We start from the raw sequence: 21,125 nt of genomic DNA on the forward strand, positions 1-21,125 counted from the left end.
CCTAAACTCACAGGCCGAACAAGGAGAGCGCTGATCAGAAATGCAGCCAAGAGGCCCATGGTGACTCTGGACGAGCTGCAGAGATCTACAGCTCAGGTGGGGGAATCTGTCCATAGGACAACTATTAGTCGTGCACTGCACAAAGTTGGCCTTTATGGAAGAGTGGCAAGAAGAAAGCCATTGTTAACAGAAAACCATAAGAAGTCCCGTTTGCAGTTTGCCACAAGCCATGTGGGGGACACAGCAAACATGTGGAAGAAGGTGCTCTGGTCAGATGAGACCAAAATGGAACTTTTTGGCCAAAATACAAAACCCTATGTGTAGCGGAAAACTAACACTGCACATCACTCTGAACACACCATCCCCACTGTCAAATATGGTGGTGGCAGCATCATGCTCTGGGGGTGCTTCTCTTCAGCAGGGACAGGGAAGCTGGTCAGAGTTGATGGGAAGATGGATGGAGCCAAATACAGGGCAATCTTGGAAGAAAACCTCTTGGAGTCTGCAAAAGACTTGAGACTGGGGCTGAGGTTCACCTTCCAGCAGGACAACGACCCTAAACATAAAGCCAGGGCAACAATGGAATGGTTTAAAACAAAACATATCCATGTGTTAGAATGGCCCAGTCAAAGTCCAGATCTAAATCCAATCCAGAATCTGTGGCAAGATCTGAAAACTGCTGTTCACAAATGCTGTCCATCTAATCTGACTGAGCTGGAGCTGTTTTGCAAAGAAGAATGGGCAAGGATTTCAGTCTCTAGATGTGCAAAGCTGGTAGAGACATACCCTAAAAGACTGGCAGCTGTAACTGCAGCAAAAGGTGGTTCTACAAAGTATTGACTCAGGGGGCTGAATAATTACGCACACCCCACTTTTCAGTTATTTATTTGTAAAAAATGTTTGGAATCATGTATGATTTTTGTTCCACTTCTCACGTGTACACCACTTTGTATTGGTCTTTCAAGTGGAATTCCAATAAAATTGATTCATGTTTGTGGCTGTAATGTGACAAAATGTGGAAAAGTTCAAGGGGGCCGAATACTTTTGCAAGCCACTGTACTCACTTAAAGTCCATCCTGTTCACTCCCAATGAAAATCGTAACATCTTCAGATTCTCTCTTTTTGTCAATGCCGTCGCCTCCAAACCATACAGGTTGAAGCAGGTCTCACTTCCATACTCCTACCACCCTGGCACTCAACTTGCCCACTTTCACTGCCTCTTCTCCTCATAGCTTCGCTGTTTCACTCTCCCCGATCTGTCTAATTCACACGAATGTGTTCTTTCTTGCTTTTACTGACTTTCATTCCTCTTCTCTCTGGAGCAAACCTCCACCAGCTGCTAATTCCTCCAATAAAACCAAGGATGGATCACTGAACAGACCTACCAGGATGGAATCCAGAGGCCCAAGAGGGTGAGGGCTTTTGAAGCAGTACACCTACCAATGTTACTAAAAGAGATGCAGTCATTTGAAAAGTTGTGCATCCTTTTATAATTTGTCTGTATCTAAAAAGCATTGAATCTGAAGACTATGCAGATTTTTTGCTCTCGTTCAGTGATCAAGAATGAAAGAAACATCAGAGAGGACATTAAGTGGGCCCCATTGAACCATTGCTTTCATTGTTTTCAAAGCACATTTTGATGATTTTTCATAATGACCCTAACATCCTTTATCAGCATTCAGTTTATCATGACACACAGTTACTCCACCCTCTATGTACACACTACAGCATCCACTCTTGATTCTCACACTTCAGAGGATATTTTGGCCAGGTGAAGCTGCCAGACTGTGATATTTGTCCTTGTGAGTATTTATGAGTGTGTTTATCCCTCTGTACCCCCATCATGCCCTCCACCCAGATCTTTGAGTCATCCTTTTGGCTGAGCAGCTAATAATAACCCCGTGTTCCTTCTGCTATTTTAGGCCTTTAAGGCCTGGAAAGCTGGGGCGTGTGCACGAGCATGCTTGGAGCAGGGGTGAAAAAAACTAGGGTGGACTAAATCAGACACACAAACATAGTTAGTAGTAGGAGGGTTGGCTCTGGGGCATCCTGCAGTTGCTCGGTGACACTCAGGAGCAGAAGGACCCTTGGGAAAAATCTACGCGTTCCCTTTGGCTTTAAAATATTAAGATTTTACTGTTGGGATTGAACGGGAGTTTATTTGGATTTATTTTGTCACAGTGTGGCTCCTGAAAGACCCATCGAGAGATTGAATTGATTTAACTGCTGCGCCACTGGGTGCAGCCATATGTTTTGGCCATCGGGTGTCTGGATGTGTGAGAACTGGGGGAGCAAGAAGAGTGACTGACCAGAAGAGACAAAATCTAACACAGCATTTGTTCATGGTGACACAAGGTAGGTGAGAAGAAAATGTTACTTTTTTTGTACTTATCCAGTAAAAGAAATCTGCTCAGGTCCATGAGTTTACATTATTTAGGTGTGTTCATGAAATCATGTATCCCACTTATAATTATGTTAGTCTCCAGATAGAAACCTCCTTTGGCCCTTGACGCAGCACTGTGCCTTTATCGGTTAGGCAGCCAGCTTTAATAATAGCTCTGATTAATCAGCTGCCCATATGACCTGTGTGTTTTCTCTTCAAATAGTCAACCCTCATACCCCGAGCCATCACCTGCTGCTTTATTCCACCAGCAGAATATATCACAAACTTCTTCCTTCCAAAAAAGACCTAATCTGTGTTTACTTATTTAGTACCTGTGTCCTCATTTCATTTAACCAGGCTCCAAAAAGACTGGGAATTTCTGTGGCATGAGAGAAACCAGGAGAACCAGTCATGTGATAGTCTGGGAAGTCACAAAGCAATGTAGGATATAGCATCTAAGCCACTGAAGGCTTCTCTAACAACCTCTGTGGAGCAAATGTTGTGTTTGAGTAAAGGTTGACACATTATTCTCCTATCTACAGCATGAAACAGGGTGGTGTTGTTCAACCTTAGGCATGTCAGTGTGTTCATTTAGAAAGTATAAACCATTATGAATCCATTTCAAATCCTTTCACTGAAAGTGACAACAGATTCACCAGAGAAGCAAAAACAAAACAACCCCCAAAAAGGAATCATTTTGCAGATGTTATAGACTGTTTCTCTGTCCTTATCCCTTTTTTTTCTAGTTTTGCTTTTTTTCCCTAGTGTTCTTGTGACTACATGTGTAATCTAGCTCCTCCGGGATGGCACCTTCATAAATGCCATCACAAAAAGGTTTGCTGGGTCAGCACAATTTCCAGAGTGTGGAGGAGATGCCAGGTAACATGCAGTTACTTAAGAAGAGCTGGAAAGGGCTGTAGCGCTTCAACCCAGTAGGAGGAACAGGAGAAGCACACAATATCATTGATTGGGTTACTCATGTACATGTTTCTGAGCAAACTGTCAGATGTGGTTGAAGCTTCCTAACTGGACAGAGTGATATCCCTGGAGTTTAACTAACTCTGGGTTATGAATTTTGGGGGTTTGAGCAGTCAAAGTCCTGACCTGACCTTAATCCAGTAGAAATGTTCCTGAAGTGAGCATCCGAGGAATCCCACCAACATCCTAAAGCTTTTCTGTATGGGATAAAATTCCTCCAAGATGGTTTGTAGGATTAAAGCAAACTACAGATACTGAAAGCAAGGGCTTAAAAATCTTCACTGAAAGTTGTGTAATACTGGCACATTTTCACTGATAAATAACCCAGTCTGAATCTAATTCTTAATTTACTTAATCTGGGCCTATTTTACTACTTTAAGGACTTGTGTGAAAAATCCTACAATGTTTTTGGTCATATTTTATGAAAATCCTTTTTCACGCAGCTGTGGTCCACTTTCCAAAAGCAGTGACTGAGATCAGTTTAGTAAAAATGTACCTACATACCACCAACACGCAGCAGCATTCACTTCAAGAAGGAAAGCAATATTAGAAAGGAAACCTCAAACATCAGATAATCCCCTGTGAGCATGCAGGTGACAGTAGGAAGGAAGATCTATGTTTTAACAGGAAGATACCTTTGGTAAAGCCACCTTAGGGAGAGCACAGAGAGATGAGAACCAAACACAAACTATGGGAGAGAATAGACGAAAGTTGCTGAGTTAAGGTCTGAGCTGGTTCCATAGGAACAGAGCTTTAGTATATAAACATAATCTTTACAGACCCAAGCTTCAAATTTTTTTATTAATATGGAACTTTAAAAATCCACGGCCTCTCTTTGCATTTCAGAGCTATTCCAAGATTGCAGCACCTCTCATTTAAATTATCAACAAAGTAATTGCTCATTAGTTGAGAGCCTTTTGGAGCAAGCAGTGAGCAGATTTTCCTCCCCAATTTATTCTCAAGACAAGGAGACATGTCGAGGCCCTCTTCCACCCAGACCACTCCTCAGTTCTACAGGGTCAGCGACAGAGATCTCACCGAGATCGAGCTGCATTCTGTCGATTCCATCAACGACCTCCACCGAACACACCCCGAGCACAGCCACAAAGGTAAAATCGCCCCAAACACACCATCCACAGTGCGAAGACACATACAAACACTCACGCTGACTCTGACTAAATGCGATTTCAGGAATGAGGCCTCCTCGTCCGGCGTACACACCTTCGCCAAATGGGAACATTTACACCTGTGACACGACAGCTGCCAATCAAAGAGGCCACCCAGGCAGCAAATCCTGGCAGAGCCGACTGCAGGACATGCTGACGCCAAGTTCATCCCGGGCCTATGCCATGGGCTGCGCTATCATCACTTTGCTTCTGCTCACAGTGTTACTCATTTTTTACTTCTTAGGTGAGATAAAAAAAAAAAGAAATAGAAAAAATAAAAGAAATGTGCAAACAAAAGCAAACATTTATTGTTGTCTGCTCCTCTTCCAGTCCAGCAGGGCGGCGCAATACGGATGCTGACGGAGGCAGTGAGAGAAAAAGAGGCTGCAGCCACAGAGCTGTCACTGCTGATCCAAGAGCTGCACGCACTGAGGCACAACCTGACAGCCAAGAGAGCGACAGGAGGGACGTGAGGAAGATGTGCAGAGAAAACAAAACACCGACAGCGTTTTCAGATTATTACCGTAGAAATATGAGATTGGAGTTTTCTGAAAACCAACTTCTAGGTTTACTAGGATTATTTGAGAAGGACTTTTAAATAAAGCTTTTGTTTAATGGTGGCAGTGTGGCAGAAGGGAAGTGGTTGATCTCACATTGCTTGAAATAATGTCAGACCATTATGTCATTGCCACTGTGTCTAAAAATGTACAAGCTGTTTTTATATAGTGCTGTCAGTCATTTTGGGTGACTCGCTGTGGGCATCACAGGAAACACATAAAGTACAAATGTTGTGGATGGCCAGAAAATTAAACAGACTTCTGATTTCATCAACTTTGTCAAGTATGTATTTGATAGAGTGACTGGGTAAATGTATAGTTACGTGTTTTCACCAAGTCGTTTATTTACAGTGTTCTGTCGTTCATGATGATGTTTGATGGGATTTTTCAGTCAGATTTTATGTACACATGTCAAGTTTAAAATTTGTCTTTTCTTCCAAGGTAACAAGACACTATTTTACTATTGGTTGAGAAAAAAAATCTTGCAACAGTAAAACATTACACTTTAGTCTTCCTATGCGATGTCCATTAGAGTCAAATTTAAGTACAGGTCCCATTAATGCAGCCAACACAGTTTCTTTTCTTCCTTTCATTTATGACAAGATAACTAAATCTTAACTCGACCACAGAAACAGCCAAAAAGTCTAAACAACTGGAAGACCACAGGAGACTATTAAAGTGCATGATGGCAGAATTATCTCCATGGATACCAACTTCACAACCTCTGACCAAGTCATGAACACTCGAGGAGGTAGGTGTATCATTGTTAAAGTTTACAATCAAGAGATGACTCCATAAATAGGAATTCAAAGGATTTACAGCAAGGGGTTAACAACTGGTTACACTGGAAAACAGAAAGGGCAGAGAAGATTTAAACATTAAAAAAAACCCTTTGGACTAATGAAATTAAAATGAACTTGGACCACACTGCTCAAAACTGTAACTTCCATTAGTAGTATTATTATCCCCATGAACTCATAAACGGACAGCACCGTAACAAAAAAGCTCAGGTCAATCGTCCTCCTCTCTGCTCTCGCTCTTCTTGTCTTGGCACCCCTGCCCTGTCCAGCCTTGGTAGCAATGACACATGAAGTGTTTCTGGAAATGTTTGGAAGAGTCACCGAGCCGGTGGCCAGAGCCCAGGTGTCTCCTGGTGCAGCGTCCATTGCCGTGGCAAACCTGGAAGCTGCAGCGCTCTGCGTCAGACCTCAGAGATCGAACGAAGGGACCCAAGACATTGTGGACGTAGTCTCTGAGGAGAATGCACTGTTTCTGGATGGTTTGGGAAGATCAATATGGTTACACATAGGCGCGCACACACACACACACTGATAATGTTTTCTCACATGCACACCTTGTTTTTGGCGAATTTCAGCTCTCCCCACAGCACAACTCCAGCTGCCCCCAGTGATGCACTCTCTCCAAGTGTGTGCTCCAGGTCCATCTGCACACACACACACAGTTTGTCATGCCACATATTTAAAGTCTTAATGTTATGTGATGTATGCTAAAAAAGTCCTACCTTACTGAGAAACTTGAGTGAGTGTGTGAATGCTAGCCTGGCGTAGGGGAGGACGGGTGTGGCGTGGTCAGTGTTGTTGTGATATGGCCAACGTGACGCCACCCTCAATGCCTCCAGCAGTCTGTGTCTGGTTAAAGAAGACAGAGCTGTCCGTGAGTAAACGAAACCACCCGTCTGGCCATCAGGGCTAACAAAAGCTAAATGACAGGACTGCTCATACCCTTGTCATGATTGGATATGTGAGTGCCTGAGGCAGCAGAGTGTAAGTGAATGCATTTCTAGGTTTGCTGATTTTCTTGTACCTGACCATTAGAGCTGCATCTGCAGACCCTGCCAGTTTCTGTGGCAGGTAGATGCTGGGGTAGAGAGCGGAGGACTTAGCCCAAAGCCAGGACAGCTTATCATTCTGCTGCCTGGTCCCCCTGAGGCAGCGTCCTGTGTAAGTTTTATCTGATCACACAGAAATACAAATAAAAGACAGAGATCAGCCTGTATCATCGGTACAAAAGGAGTTGTCATTATTGTTCAGATTGCTAGAAAACCAACATGTTCAACGTTAGTGTTAGACCAACCTGTCTTTCTCTTGTTCTTGTTAAAGCAGGCGGGAAAACCATAAAACCCCCAGAAGCCTTTGGGGCGTTCTCCGACCGCAGACTGGAGTGTCTCTTCCATGAAATTCCGAGCACTCTCCTCAAACATCTGCCTCGCCAGCGATGTCACTGCCTGCTCCGAAAGATCTGGTTGCTCCTGTTTCACCAGCAGTTTGGACAACCTCCGGTACTCCATCTTAGATCCAAAGTTCGTCTCCCACAACGGTCTCCATTCCTCCCAGTCGATGACAGCTAGGCCGCTGAAATCTGGTAGCAGGAGGTCGGACAGCTGCGTCACCGTGAGGGAGAGGTGAGAGGCCAGGTCGCCGAGCTGAGGGAGTCCTCCATTCACTCTCTTGCCATTTCGGGAGAGGTATGGATATTTTCCCAAGTGGTCGCGGTAGAAGATGGTCATTTTCTGGAAAATCAAACATTTTCCCTTTTTCACTTGTTTTGGATTTATTGCACATTTAATCCTTGCTACTGTTACAGTGCCCTCACCAGCCCTCTTTCTATGGTTTTAAAGTAGAATATCAGTAAAATAAATGGATGAGGGACGATCACCTGTCCCTGGAAGCGCTCCTTCTTGTTCTCCACAATATGAAAGTCTCCCAGGTCCAGGTGGATGTTGTATCGCTGCGGACAGTTTGCCGTGGGCATGTTCCACACCAGGATGAAAGGCTGGTTCTGCAGGATGGGATGAGCTGCAGCCACAGCTTGCAGCGAGGTGCCGATGAAGGCATCCGCCTGGGGGGAATTCTGTGGCAGCGAGGTGCAACGGAGGGAAGAGATGAAGAAGACGGGGAGGAGGAGGAGAGACAGCTCCATGGCTGCTCACCCACTGATGTGTCCTTCCTGGCAGGAGAAAGAAATCGTCCTGATGAACTTTTCTGTATTTAGATTGTTAACTTTGTATATACAAGTACGGGCTTTTATCTGACAGAAAAACATGATAAGAAATGCAAAAATAAAGACCAGTCAAAGCTATAATAATAAGAAAGTCTCTTTATTCCAATCATTTTTCACCCACTGTAAGAAATCTTTAAAATTTCAATGAACCAAATAACAAATAACATGCGAAAATAACAGCAGCTGACAGATTTTGGAAGACTGATGGGCAACGAGCTACTTAAGTGGTTGAGATTGGTTATATTTGCACTGGTCCGAGCTGTCACTGCAGAGGATATGAAGTATTTATCATTGAGTGCAACAATGACTGTGATTCGCATTATTCTGCGAAAAATTCTACATCAAAGCAGCTCAACAAACGCAGAAAAGCTTATTTTTAGTTTTGCTCATTTCAAACCTTTCTAAATGTGAGGAAACAGAAGGAGGGGAGCTGGCGCTGCTGGTGTATCCGCTGCAGGGGAAGCAGTCAAAGCCGATGTGGAGCTTCTAGTTCCTGCTGAATGCACAGCCAGCTTACGGCTGAAGAACTCCAGATGAAGCGATTGGAGTTGAGACATGGACAGGTGGAGGTGGACGGTGTGCATCTTCGGGCTAGGAGCTGCAAAGATGAAACTGCAGCCTCGCACCTGTTGAGCATCGAGCTCCGCCCCCTTTCCTTAAACGTTACACTGATGCCGCCATTCAGACAGTTCGGGATAGACTGATATTTCACTGAGGTGAGAGATGTGAGTCACCCTCTCATCCGATCAGAGCTCAGATTAGATTCTGCTTAGATGAGGGATTTTTTTTCCTCTCCCCAGCGCTAACCTGGATTCTCCGCGCGCACTCGGTGCCGAGCAGTGATAGGCGTGCCCCACTGATGTGTAAGGCTAAACGGTAATTGGACTGATTCTTATATTGCGCTTTCCTACTCAACGGAGCACTCAAAGCGCTTTTAACATGACCACCGCGCTGCGCTTTTGCGCATGAAGCGGCGACAGCGCCACCTTTTCTCGACATTTGGGGGCCAAAACACATTTATATGGAAGTCAAGCAGTCTCACAGCAATAGGAAATAGTCATGATCTTTAATTTATTCTTGTTTCAATCAAACCTCAAAACCCGGATTACAAAACACATAAAAAAACAACAAGGAAAATATGTAATATTTATTACGATATAACCCGGGCCATAATCTGCAGCGAGTGTGTGCTCCTGCCTGCAGTTAATTCGCTTAACTGCCAGAAAAAAACACATAAAACACTCTGGGCTGTAAATTCTGCTGTGCCAAGGTCCCGCATTGGGAGCAGAGGAGTCACGTTTATGCTTTGCTCAGCTGTACTGGTTGTAACAATTACAATTATTAAAGCTCTTTTCAAGTAAACACACCAAACTGAACCAATGAGTTTAATTCTGCTGCTGCAGATCCCGTCTGTGTATCATACAGGCTACACTGTACAGAGTTAGGCTTAAACATCTGTCACTACAATAAAAAAAAGTACATTCTTGAGTGAAACTGGAGCATTAAAGTTTATCCCCAGTTTCTTGCTGGGTCCTTATGTTCATCATCATTTCTCTTTTACTCAGTGCAGCGATGCAGACGTACAGGCACACATGCAGCGTCTGTTCACAGGTGTTGGGAAATACTTCTGCAAACTGTGACGTAGAAAAAGTTAAAGTGTTGAGTGTGAGTGTTTACTTCTTTGGTTTGCTAGCACAGTTCTTTCTATGTCACACTTCTTCCAATATGTGTATGTTTTGTGAGTTTGTGCTTATTTCTGTCTTTTGGTGTGTATCTGACAGCGATCATCAAATGTCCTTGTGCATCCAGTAGATGGGAAGTCCTTTGGCATCTCTGTACGGAGTTTCAGTCAGAGTCTGAACTACACACTGCCCTGCACATTGAGGAGGGGGGGGAGGGGGAGGGAGAGGGGGAGGACAAGGGATAGTGGGAGGAGGAGGAGTAGGGATGGATAAAGGAGGAGGAGGAGGTAAATTAAAGGATGGAGGTGACCGTACAGCACAACCACCTCCTGAGTCTCTGTCCCCTTGAGCGTGCATCTTTGTTTGCGTCTGCACGCTCGTTTCCTCACTCGGCATCCGGGAGAACCTCAGAAGCGTCTCCATGGGAATGAATGCCGTCATGGCCCCCGCGTTCTGCACTGGTGTCGACAGCACATAGCCAAGGTGGGCGTAGAAGTGCTGCTTATCGTGGGTGGTTAGACAGAGACGCTTGAACCCTCGACTTCTGGCGTAACGTTCGGTCTTCTCCATCAAAGTGCGGCCGTAGCCCTTGCCTCGCTCCGCCTTGGACACAACTACTGACTCGACAAAAAGGCTCCCGCTGTGACCCACGACTCGAGACAGCCTGGCGTGGCCGAGTAGCCTCTCAGTCTCCCCGCGGCCCTGCAGGAGGACCAGGTTGACGGGAAACTCTGAGCAGGATTTTTGGAGAGAGTGAACCCGGGCGGCCTGGCTCCTCTGCCACTCACAGTTGACGAGGTCTGCGCAGGGAACGAGCAGGTCGGGACGCTGGTGGATGGGAACGGCGTGGACCTGCTCTGGCTGCTCGGAGACTACGCGTAGCTTCTCTTTAACGTCTCCATCCAGTGTTGAGACCTCGTAGAAGTTTTGTCGCCTTGGATCGTCGGACGTTGACGTTACTGGTTTAGACCTGCGATGATCAGGGTTTCAAGTCAGTCTCCATTTACCTTCTATGGTTAAGTGTGAAAATATCAGGAAGTGTCTCAAGCATGCAGTTCCTCCTTAGCTGAGTGGTTAAAACACTGTGTCTGTTACCCAACAGGCAGTGCGAGCAAGGATTAGAGATGAAGGCATTCATTTGCTTTCAAAACCATACCAGAAACAGCAAATATATATATAGTAATATAATTCACTAGACACCCTCATCCAAGGAGGCCCTGCCAGGGTTAATCAGGCCCCGGAGTGCGTCAGTGGTTTATGTTAAATTATTATTTCTCTTCTACTTTCTTCTGTTTATTTTTCTACAATTTATTTTCTTCTATCAATTCACTGCAACTGAGAAGTAATACTTACCTCTTTAATATTTATGGAGCCTCACTTCTTCAAAGGGATAGAAAAGGTGATAGAGAGAAGTAAGACAAAAGAGACAAGATAGGAGAGAGCAGAGAGGAGAGCCGGAAGGGGGGCGCATAATATAACGGTGGATCCTACAGGTGGATGTCAGAGCTGCTGAAACAGCAGGCAGGGCAGCAGCAGCTTTTACGTGTTGAACGCAGAAACGGGAACTCGAGAAGCCTAAAGAAACTGCCAAAATACATCTCTCACATCACTTACCAAGTATGATGTGAGAGATGTAATGTGGGGGTGTGACTGAACTAACTTGTAAGTTCCATTTTATCGCGACATGCTGGAGTAGCATATGCTGAGATCTTGTCTCACTCTCCTTTAAATACTACAAAGAGCTCAAACTTCTGATCTGGAGTGGAAGTGTAAGCATACGTGTGAAGTCCATTTGGTTCAAATCCACACTGTGGATTTAAACTGCCTCACAATTAATATCACAATTCTCAAATACACATCAAAGTGCAATCACAGCCTCGCTCATGGATTTTTATGTGCGCTTGAGATGTGAGAGCGTTTAACTGATGAATAGATTCTGTCATGTACGCTGAGGTCCTGATGTTTAATAGCTGTTATCATTCTAAATGGGGAAGCAGTAGTTATCTGTCACAATTTCACCACAGAGCTTCTTGAGAAAGGCTGAAGTGCAGTTTAGTCAGCACAAACTGACGCTGAAACGAACTAATCCAGCTAATTCAACTCAAAGCCAAGCTGTACTTGCTTCTTAAGTAAAAAACCCAAATGCATTCACACTTCAGTTTATATCTATATATATGATATTTTAAATGATAGTCAAGTTTTCCACATTAGAGTCACAAACCAGTAATTAAAGTCATCTTAAAGAAGAAGCAAAACTGGGTTCACCCCAAGTTGTGCATGCAAAATGTGAAAAATGACTGACAGTGAGAAAAACATTGCAGTTGTTCTTAATTTAAGTTTTTCTTGGACTAAATAAATAAATAACTCACCAAGAGAGAAATGCTGAAACGAAACAGCTGACTGTCAAACTGGTTTGAATGTGTTACTGGCTATGCAACGCTACTTCACATACTCTCCTTCAACAGGAAATGGGAGTTTACTGAATAAGGCACTGACTACCTTCTTTTTGATGTCCGACTCTGCCTTTTAAACTTTAATTATATTCAGTATTGAAGCCACAACACTTACATCGGGTATGATGCAAAACAGAGTTTGGAAACTTCCTGTCACTGCTCGAGAGTAAAAGAAACCTTTTTCTTTTTCGGATTTTGCATTAAAATGACTGACATTTCCATATTATGTTTAAATCAACAGCAGTGTTTTGTGTGCTCTATATATTTTTTGTTGTTTCTGTAAAGAGGTCCACTTTTGTGTGTGTGTGTGTGTTTGCAAAATTCAAATTCAACTGAAGTCACAGCTTATGCTGTTTTTGGAACATATGTTTAGAGACTAATGCAATCGTCTTGTAAACTTTCACAATATATGCTTTCCAGACATTCCCTACCAAAACAGAAATAGGTCTGTTATTTGATAAGGAAAACACAAAACATAGTGCTATACTTTTTTATATTACACTTACTTTACTATAAATTACAACAAAAAACCTAACATTTATTAGTTAATTTTAAAATACAAAACAAAATAACCAAAACTACTTTATTTAGTAAAACTAGTACAAAAAGACAGCCAAAATCTGGGCTTTTATTGTGAAGGGGGTGGACATGGAAGTGACGTTTTGAAAGTAACACAAGGGACTTTGAATTACTTTACACTTTTATCTATTACCAAGAACCACACTAGAGGTTGGGCGATCGATTCAACTATCAATAGTATTGCAACCGCCCCCCCCCCCCCCCCCCCCCCCCCCCAAATAGGCTCTAGAGCCTATAGCACATTTAAACAACATGTGCTTTGGTTTAGAGACAGGCACATGCATATTTCTTGTCTCCAAAAAACCTAGTATCAAAATGCAGGAAAATCTGAAAGGTGTTTTTTTATTGTGTTAACTCATTATTGAAGAATCACAGTGATTTAGTGGTTATTAAATATGTTCAGAAATGGCAAACCTATGATGATTCATGCCATAAATTGTGATACACTGCAATCTTGTCCATAAACTGCCTTTATAGGTTGCAAAGTGTCAGTATTGGCAGTACTGGTCCTATATTTACTTGGTGTCAGATTGATACCAAAAACAGCAGTATTACACACCACTTAACCACACTGTGACATACTTGCAACGAAACCTATAGACCAACATTTAAAAATGAACATTAGTTTTTCACAGTGAAACAAGCCCCACTAACGCAGGGCATCAAAAAATTAGATCAAACTCTTATTGTTCCTCTCCACGGAAATCTTTAGTAAAAGGCGAAAGATTTATACGATCTGAAGAGAAACAAGAGTGTACTGAAGACTAGACGAGCTGCAGCCCGACCCCATTCTCCGACATAGCCGTCTCTATTACGGTTCGCACTTTAACGTTTAAAAATGCCACAACTAAACAGACACGAACTAATACTGTTCGGAAATTTCACGCCACATTTTAGGAAAACACAAACGCTACATTGTAAATTATTAAATATACCATAAACGTTTACACACGCACAATGCATTATGGGAACACTGCGATCACAGCCACGCCTCTAACTTTAGTTGTGTGTTTCCTACGTTATTTTTCACTAAAACAACTCCCGCTTCTTCATAAAACACTGATGTGATTATGTGACGTCTGAATGAAGCGAGGATGTCAGATTTTCCAACAGTAATTACTAAAAACGCTACTTTCCGTGCTCAGAGGTTTTGCGCATGCGCAATAGACACTCGATGTTGTCGCCCGCTACATTCTGCACATGCGTAGTATAACCGCGTTTCACGTCCGCGTACAGCAGTGTACATTCATTAAATACAACAATAGAATACTAAAATATAGCAATATCGTTAATATTATTACTCATGTATGCTTTAAAAATAAGGGATTACTCCCTTTTTGTAACCTCTCTCACTTATAAGATGCTTCTTTTTATGTTTTTCCTTGGCCAGATAGCCCAAAAACCTTTATAGTGAGAAATAACACGGGGTGGGAGGGCAACAAGATAAATATCGGGTACCTTAAAGAGGGAAGAAAGACGCTAAACTAAACGTGGCAATACCGTTTTAATGCTCTCGTTAATCAGAAAACAGATTTATTACAGACAAAAAAAGTTTTTTCCCCCAGGTAGTAGCAGCAGCAGAAATGTATGCTTTGTGGGAGTTGTAGTTATTCGATGGTTCACTGCCCACAACTCCCCTGATCCTAAAATAATTAAGCACATTTCAGATAAAATATTGACATAAAAATAAGAAGACACACGTGACCACCCAACTGGGTATTTTTGGGAAGATGTAGTTACGTGGGTATTTATATATATATATATATATATTTGTCAACTACTCCTCCCTTATTGGCGTCCACTTCTATGCAAGTTAAATGAACTCGCATTCACAGCGACATGCTAGCATGCCCATGTGCTTATTTACAGCTTTAGGCGTCAATAAGCAGTACTCCGTGGGTGCGTAGTGACGCTGGTTAAATATTAGTAAGAAACTCATTTAAAGTTAATTCTAAAGCAACAAGTTCAACTTTTCGGTCGCTTCCTACCACCACAAAGTTACCTACATTTTTTAAAGTCTCGTGGTTGGTTGCCGTTTCTGGTCGTCCTCTCACAAGAGTTTGTCTCACAGCTGATCTGCGGTAAGCTCTAAATCTGGCTACACGACTGTATAAGCTTATGGCCGTTCATAGTGTCCGCTCCTGTATCAGTTTCCCCTACCATCAAACCGGTACGTCCATAACGGGAGGAAATGCTGCTGCTCACGTCAAGAGTGCGTGCTGTCACGTCTGCCCCCAGCGAATGGGAGTTGTATTACACATACACAAAAAGTGACAAATTAAAAGAAAATCTGTTCCGTTGACCTTTTCAGTGAGGTCATGAGTGGCTTCTTTGTGTTATATGGTAGGTGGAATATTTTGGCTACCATTTAAATAATGCATAATGTATGACTCATTATTGTAACTTTAAAAAATTAATTAAAAACAGTGATCTGCAGTAAGTATTGTCTAAAGTTGAGTCACAGCTGAATCATGTACAAGCACCTTTAGGAAAGATGAAAATAGACACATGGAAACAAAGGGAAATGACGTTAACAAAGCAGTGCAGTAGTGATGAGTAGTCTCTTACTACATAAGCTGAAGGCTAGAACATAATGAAGGACCACAAACTGCCTGTGAGAATCAACCAAAGCTCAGTGTTACATGCACTGCATTTGAATCACCCAAATACTTGCATTTACATGTTATTAATATGGCACTGAAAAAAATATCAAGTTGCATTAGAAATTTAACAGAGGCGAGATTTTTTTTTAACAAAATTTTTTATTTATTTTTTTTCCATTTTTAAATCCAGGACAACTTATTCAAGGATAATCAAGGCGAAATAAGCACTAATGTTATATTAGATGTTTGTTTTTTTTTCTTCCTTTTTTTTCTCTTTACATTGTGTCAGAGATGATGGTGAATTTTATCAGAACTGGTCAAAGTAAAACAAAACAGAAAGCAAAAAAAAGAATATAACAATACATTATTAATTAATTCAATACAATGAAGTGTGGAGTCAATGACGAATAACAATGGCCCAGAAAACATAGGGTTGTTATTGTTTTCACTGCTTCTTCTGTGGTACTGCAATAATCACCAGCACTAACTCAACTCGATCAACAACAGTAGAGGAAGAAACGGAGCGCGCTCACAAAGTTCTGCACCCCAGCCCCCCCAAAGAGGAAACACTCTTTTTTGTTAATTTAAATATTTTATCAAAGCTTCTGTTTTGAATCTTCATAAAATGTTTCTAAAACGTATCTTTTTTTTAAACTTTCTTTTTTTTGCCTTTTTGAATTTGAAGTTTTCCTTTTCAGGGAAGTTTTTCATCTCCATTTTACCACAGTGTATCCGTTTTTGCAACTGTGGTTGCCTATATGTTGTACCCTTGTACCCCTGTAACCCTGTGTGTGTGTGTGTGTGTGTGTGTTTGTTTGTTTGTGTTTGTGTGTGTGTCCATGGGTTGATGTGTCCTTGGCTGAGGCTTGGAACAACTTGGAGTTGTTTAAGTGCTCACGTGAATGCAAAGCCTGCACATGTGAAGCTCGGTGTCTTTTTGGACGTGTGTATGGAGTGCTTATGTACTGTAAGTCCTTACACTGCTTTTACCTGTTTTAGGTCACTGCAGCAAAGGCATTCATACTGAGAGGTTGAAGCTGGCTCAAGCAACAAGGTATGTGGCCTTCAGCTAGCTCTGTATATGTATATCTAACCAAAGTCAGCTTAACAAGGGGTCTGTTGAGCTGGTTGTGCACAAGGGTGAGCAGACTTAAGTGAGCGTCTCTCAGTGCCTACAGAGATCAGTGAATGTGTGTGTGTGATGGAGTGTGTGTTCATACTCTGAGGATTTATATACCTGGAGGTGAGCCAAGTACACTTTCATGCATTTGCACCATCTGTGTAAAGCTTATGAGTCTCTATAGCCACTGCATGATGTGGGAGAGGACATATGTCTGTGTGTCTGTCTGTCTGAATGTGTGTTTGTAGTAGAAGGCACGGAGGGTGGTATGGGAGGCTCAGTCTCTCAGGTCCATGCTGGAGCCAAACAGAGCCACCAGCTGCTCCTCATAGTGGGCGATGTTCCTCTTCATGATCTCCTTACAGGAGCCCAGGAGGCGCTCAAATGCCTGGATGTCTATTACTAAACAGAGAAACAGAGATGGATGTGAAACACATCTGAGGATTAAATTCAGTTGTCACAACACATTTAAACAGTCCACGAGGGTTACTGATGTAATGTTTCCCCACATAAAGTTACTTTGAAGTTACATATATATGTAAACACAGGACTTTGTGGATTGGAGGGAATGTAATCATCTCCATCTTAACATTGCAAATCCCCCATTGGGGATGGTTGTGGACTTTAACAGAGGTAGAAGGAGGACATAACCAATACCGATAACCACCCAGAAGCAGAAGTAGTCTTTAACCACAGATACTTTGGTGTGCAGCTCAACAGGAAGTTGGAGCCATGAGGAATAGATAAAGTGTTTCTGTTTGGGATGTGAGGCATTATGTCTGTGCTGAAGCTGCCTGCCTTTGCGATGTAAATTTCCTGAAAAGAATAAATAAAGGATTGGCTTTACCAAACATCTATATTAGAATATCAGGGTAGACGTATTTCTGAGAGGCAAGTGCAATGAGTAGAGTTGCGATTAGAATCATCTGAAGATGCCAAGCTGGAAACACATCTCACAAGAACCCCACTTGAACCCCGAGGTCTCCAAAGTACCAGACAAATTCACCTCCATCGGGACAAATGCGAGCATAAGCATTCATCCCGAATGAAACAACAACTTCAGTCATCAGTGAAATGTTTCTGATGCATCATTAATACATTTAGCAGACTGCTTATCTTATCTGTCACAGATGCACTGTGACAGATATACATGTTCATAACAGCACTACAGGCACCAGGGGACCTTTGAAGTCCTGCTCATCTTTAACAACGGTGGGAGAGTGACAGGAGTACAGCAGACAGCATATGCCGCTGCAGTACGGATTAATGACACTTCCTCTTCTTAAAAGATCAAGCATTTGTTCAAAACAGGCTGGGGTACTGTCAGGGAACAGAAAATACACTGAAATACAAGATGGATAAGAGTGTATACTAACAGTGTATTTATGGTTAACACTAAAGAGGAGTGAACAGGGGAACACAGAGTGGAGCTAATACACCATTAAAAAAAGTAACAGAGATGACTGGAAAACTAAATAAAAACCACAGGGATGCTACAAAAACACAACCAGTTATTAAAAAAAAAATAAAAATAATAATAATAATCCTGTTCATTTTCAAAACTGAAGAGCTGCTCATACACACTCTGAAGAGCCTGAATTAGTGTGACCACTTTAAAGGCAAAATAATGACACAATGGCCTTCAATCAAAAAGAAAGAAAGAAAATAAAAAAGGTGATGAACAGCCGGCCGTGAATTAATCAAAATTCAAATGCCACTTGATATCTCAGGCCAAAGTGCTTGTAACAGTTCAATTAGTAGAAAATGAATACCACAGACCTGTTGAAAGTTTGAGTGGTTTAAATACTACTCATTCACAGATTTTATATGATGCCCAACTATATACAAGGGTTACACACATCTAAGTTCCTTATCACTATCCTTGAGATAGCAGGATTGGCATTGATGTCCAAGTATATTTTGTCTTACCCAAACACTTGACATCTCCCACTGCGTAGGCTGAGGCGGCCCGGGGCTTGTTAGTGACCAAGGCCAGCTCCCCGAAGTACTGACCCCTGGTACAGCGTGTTATCTCCACCTCCGCATTGTCTGCGTGGTCTGCCTTCGTCTGCAGGAGAGGGGGGAGGAGAAAACGGAACAGGATTAAAGGTTAGGAGCCTCAACCCTGAAGCAAGAGGCACTCAGCAGACAATCATGACTCCCATAGTTGCTAGGCAAATAGAGGACACGCTTTTGTGTTGTGATGGATTTCAATGGAGAGTGTGGGTTGCTATTGTGCCGTACAGAAATTACCTGGTGAAAGAATATAATCAGGCTTTTGTCTAACTGCATACTGTTAAACCAGTAAGTATGATCCTAAGTTTTCTGCTTATAGAAATGCACACTGAAATACATTCATTCAAAGAAGTTGAGCTTCTTACTTTACTCTTCATCATGATCTTGACCTCCCCAGACTCTACAATGTAGAAACAATCAGCTTTGTCTCCCTGAGGAGAAAGAATAGACACTTATAAATATAGTGCTCTATATTAATGTAAAAACCTTCAATACTGCAGCGTGAAACTACATCTGATAAATGCATCTCTCACCTGTGTGATGATACGTTCGGCATCTGTGAACTGCTTTGCTCCTAATACATCAACTAGCTTCATCCTCTCTGTTGCCTGGAAAGAGAGAAGACAAACATTTAAGGGAAAATGGCAATATTGTAGAAGAAATGTTGCAAATACCCGAAAAGTTAATCCCAGCTCATCTCAGATTCATCAATCACATTCTTATACTTTCTGCTGAACTTTAGACTCTTTAATATGAGGGGGTGGGGGTGGGGGACCTAAACTGAGTAAGATGAGGCTTATTTCAAACCAATCCAAGTATAACTCACCTCCAGTGATTTGAGTAGGGGCACTGACTCAATGAAAGACTCGTACATCCTCCTCTTCTTGGCATTGTTCTTTACAATGAGTCTACGAAATGTAGCACGGTCCTAGGAGAGGAAAAATGTCTCTAATAAACAAATACCTCATATAGAGAAAAAGTCACATTGTTCTTCCTCTGCTTGGCCAGCAGGTGGAGCTGCAGCGGCAAAAGCCATTACAAAGCCACTGGCTCCATTCATAGATTACAGGAGTCCATTCTTAACATGCTTCAGCATCACAGCCTATTAAACTGTGTTCAGTCACAGAAACAGCTCCCAGCCTTCACAGTGCAATCCTCTGGAGACAATTTTCAATGAAAACAGTTTAAACCTGAGCTTTACAGACTTGTACAGGCTGCTATACTATTACAACAGATGTACAACAGCTGATGTAAGTTCAAAGGGGTCATAATTGAAATGTTACTGAAAAACGAAGAGAACAAAATGGAGTTAGAAAATGCTTAATAATGTGGAGTTTCATGTAGGTGGTGGCTTTAGAAAAGGATTTAAAGTGGATTATAAGTTCTTACCAGTCCCCATAGCGCTCCGTCCTGGGTGGCTATAATGGTGGCGGCACGTGGCGTGTTGTACATGAGTGCCAGCTCTCCAAAGCTGCCCTTATTGTTATACTGACCCACGCATTTTCCTGATACCACTATGTCATACACACCCCTGGAGAGAAGGCGAGAGAGCGATGGACAGAAGGTTAGAAATAACAAGAAGCCAGCCGCAGAGTCTCAAAGTGAGAAAAGTAGGGCACTTGGACAGAGCTGCAGTTTCAAAGAAAGTGATTCAAGATCTGCATAAAAATTTTATGGCTTCCTCCTCTGACTGTGTTCAACCTCTCCACAAGCTTTAAAAAAATTTACCATTTTAGTTGTTGTAAGAGGTTTTTCTGATGACAGTCATCACTGATCACCCAAAATGGGTAATGTTTATTAATTACAAAATGGTGTACATGGTTATCTATTTACAGAGCATCTCTAGCCTGTGGATAGGACCGTGATAGCGTGGCACACTTGGTGACTTGTGTTTATTCTTAAAAAGAAAAAAAACAAAAAACAAAACAGAATGCATTGATTTGCAAATCATTTCAATACTATATTTCAGTAATGTAAGCAAATAAAGATGCTGCACTGTTCTGTGAAGTTATCTGAAATGGATTGATGGGCGCGCATAGGTATAACCAGGGAAAACGTATCACTGCAAAAAATACCTGAACTCACTTAATTTGAAGAGCATCTCAGAGAGGAAGTAAAGATGGAGAAGTGTCTATTTCCCTGAGAAATACTGTGTAAGAAGAAGTTCAATAATTTGTAATACACCTCTCAGTGTAATATAACAAAGAAAATCTTTGTTTCCAAGGGACAAGGCTGAAAACTAACAGTGAACAGGCAGAATCATTAGGCCCCGAGGAGGCACTACATTTAAAACATAAAAGATTTTAGTAATGGAAAAATCAGTGGGTTCATACAAGCTCAGGAACACGTGTGAAAAACACTGTCAGCAATGAATAAAAGTGTAAATGACACATCCTCTGGGCACAAGCTCATTTAGGACAATAAACAGAGGTGCCATCAGGACTGCACCATTCAAAATAAGCATCGGCGATTCTATGGGCTGGAGGCATTAGCTCACATATGTTTGTGGACCACCGACTCTGAAGAAGCAATGCAAATTTTGAAGTAGTACATGCTGCTGTATCTGT

The 21,125-nt window shown here is 42.2% G+C and overlaps 4 protein-coding genes and 1 non-coding gene across 6 annotated transcripts in view; 1 reads left to right on the top strand and 4 right to left on the bottom strand.

Annotated features, from left to right (window-relative positions):
• The first annotated feature begins 2,093 nt into the window (after window positions 1–2,093).
• On the top strand, window positions 2,094–5,478 carry si:dkey-20d21.12 (uncharacterized protein LOC556245 homolog). Its single transcript, XM_063465320.1, has 4 exons — window positions 2,094–2,355; window positions 4,325–4,470; window positions 4,553–4,771; window positions 4,858–5,478. The coding sequence occupies exons 2-4, from the start codon at window positions 4,335–4,337 to the stop codon at window positions 4,998–5,000; spliced, it is 498 nt and encodes a 165-aa protein (XP_063321390.1). The 5' UTR covers window positions 2,094–2,355; window positions 4,325–4,334; the 3' UTR covers window positions 5,001–5,478.
• A 115-nt stretch (window positions 5,479–5,593) lies between these two features.
• On the bottom strand, window positions 5,594–8,846 carry hyal3 (hyaluronidase 3). 2 transcript variants are annotated; one of them, XM_063465318.1, is made up of 7 exons: window positions 8,503–8,830; window positions 7,761–8,051; window positions 7,179–7,614; window positions 6,909–7,056; window positions 6,607–6,733; window positions 6,439–6,528; window positions 5,594–6,356 (listed from the first exon to the last, which is right to left on the bottom strand). In XM_063465318.1, exons 2-7 carry the CDS (start codon window positions 8,022–8,024, stop codon window positions 6,096–6,098), a joined length of 1,326 nt encoding a protein of 441 aa, XP_063321388.1. In that variant the 5' UTR covers window positions 8,025–8,051; window positions 8,503–8,830; the 3' UTR covers window positions 5,594–6,095. The 2 variants fall into 2 exon arrangements, with proteins under 2 accessions (XP_063321388.1, XP_063321389.1); XM_063465319.1 differs by having other exon boundaries at window positions 6,183–6,356; window positions 6,612–6,733; window positions 8,503–8,846.
• Window positions 8,847–9,170: 324 nt separating this feature from the next.
• LOC134618908 (N-alpha-acetyltransferase 80) lies at window positions 9,171–14,984 on the bottom strand. Its single transcript, XM_063464528.1, has 2 exons — window positions 14,826–14,984; window positions 9,171–10,757 (listed from the first exon to the last, which is right to left on the bottom strand). Coding segments are annotated over exons 1-2 (867 nt in total). The 5' UTR covers window positions 14,828–14,984; the 3' UTR covers window positions 9,171–9,892.
• LOC134619612 (U5 spliceosomal RNA) lies at window positions 13,462–13,575 on the bottom strand. Its single transcript, XR_010092018.1, has one exon. It is a non-coding gene; the product is annotated as a U5 spliceosomal RNA (small nuclear RNA).
• A 606-nt stretch (window positions 14,985–15,590) lies between the features above and the next one.
• Window positions 15,591–21,125, bottom strand: part of prkar2aa (protein kinase, cAMP-dependent, regulatory, type II, alpha A) — a 44,736-nt gene continuing 39,201 nt past the window's right edge. The window contains exons 6-11 of the mRNA XM_063463454.1: window positions 19,948–20,089; window positions 19,385–19,486; window positions 19,092–19,166; window positions 18,924–18,989; window positions 18,472–18,610; window positions 15,591–16,944 (exon numbers count right to left, since the gene is read on the bottom strand). Coding sequence (XP_063319524.1) covers window positions 16,820–16,944; window positions 18,472–18,610; window positions 18,924–18,989; window positions 19,092–19,166; window positions 19,385–19,486; window positions 19,948–20,089 — 649 coding nt within the window. The 3' untranslated portion in view covers window positions 15,591–16,819. The remainder of the gene's footprint in view (window positions 16,945–18,471; window positions 18,611–18,923; window positions 18,990–19,091; window positions 19,167–19,384; window positions 19,487–19,947; window positions 20,090–21,125) is intronic.

The sequence above is a fragment of the Pelmatolapia mariae genome, linkage group LG20, assembly GCF_036321145.2.
Source record: "Pelmatolapia mariae isolate MD_Pm_ZW linkage group LG20, Pm_UMD_F_2, whole genome shotgun sequence".
NCBI lineage: Eukaryota > Metazoa > Chordata > Actinopteri > Cichliformes > Cichlidae > Pelmatolapia > Pelmatolapia mariae.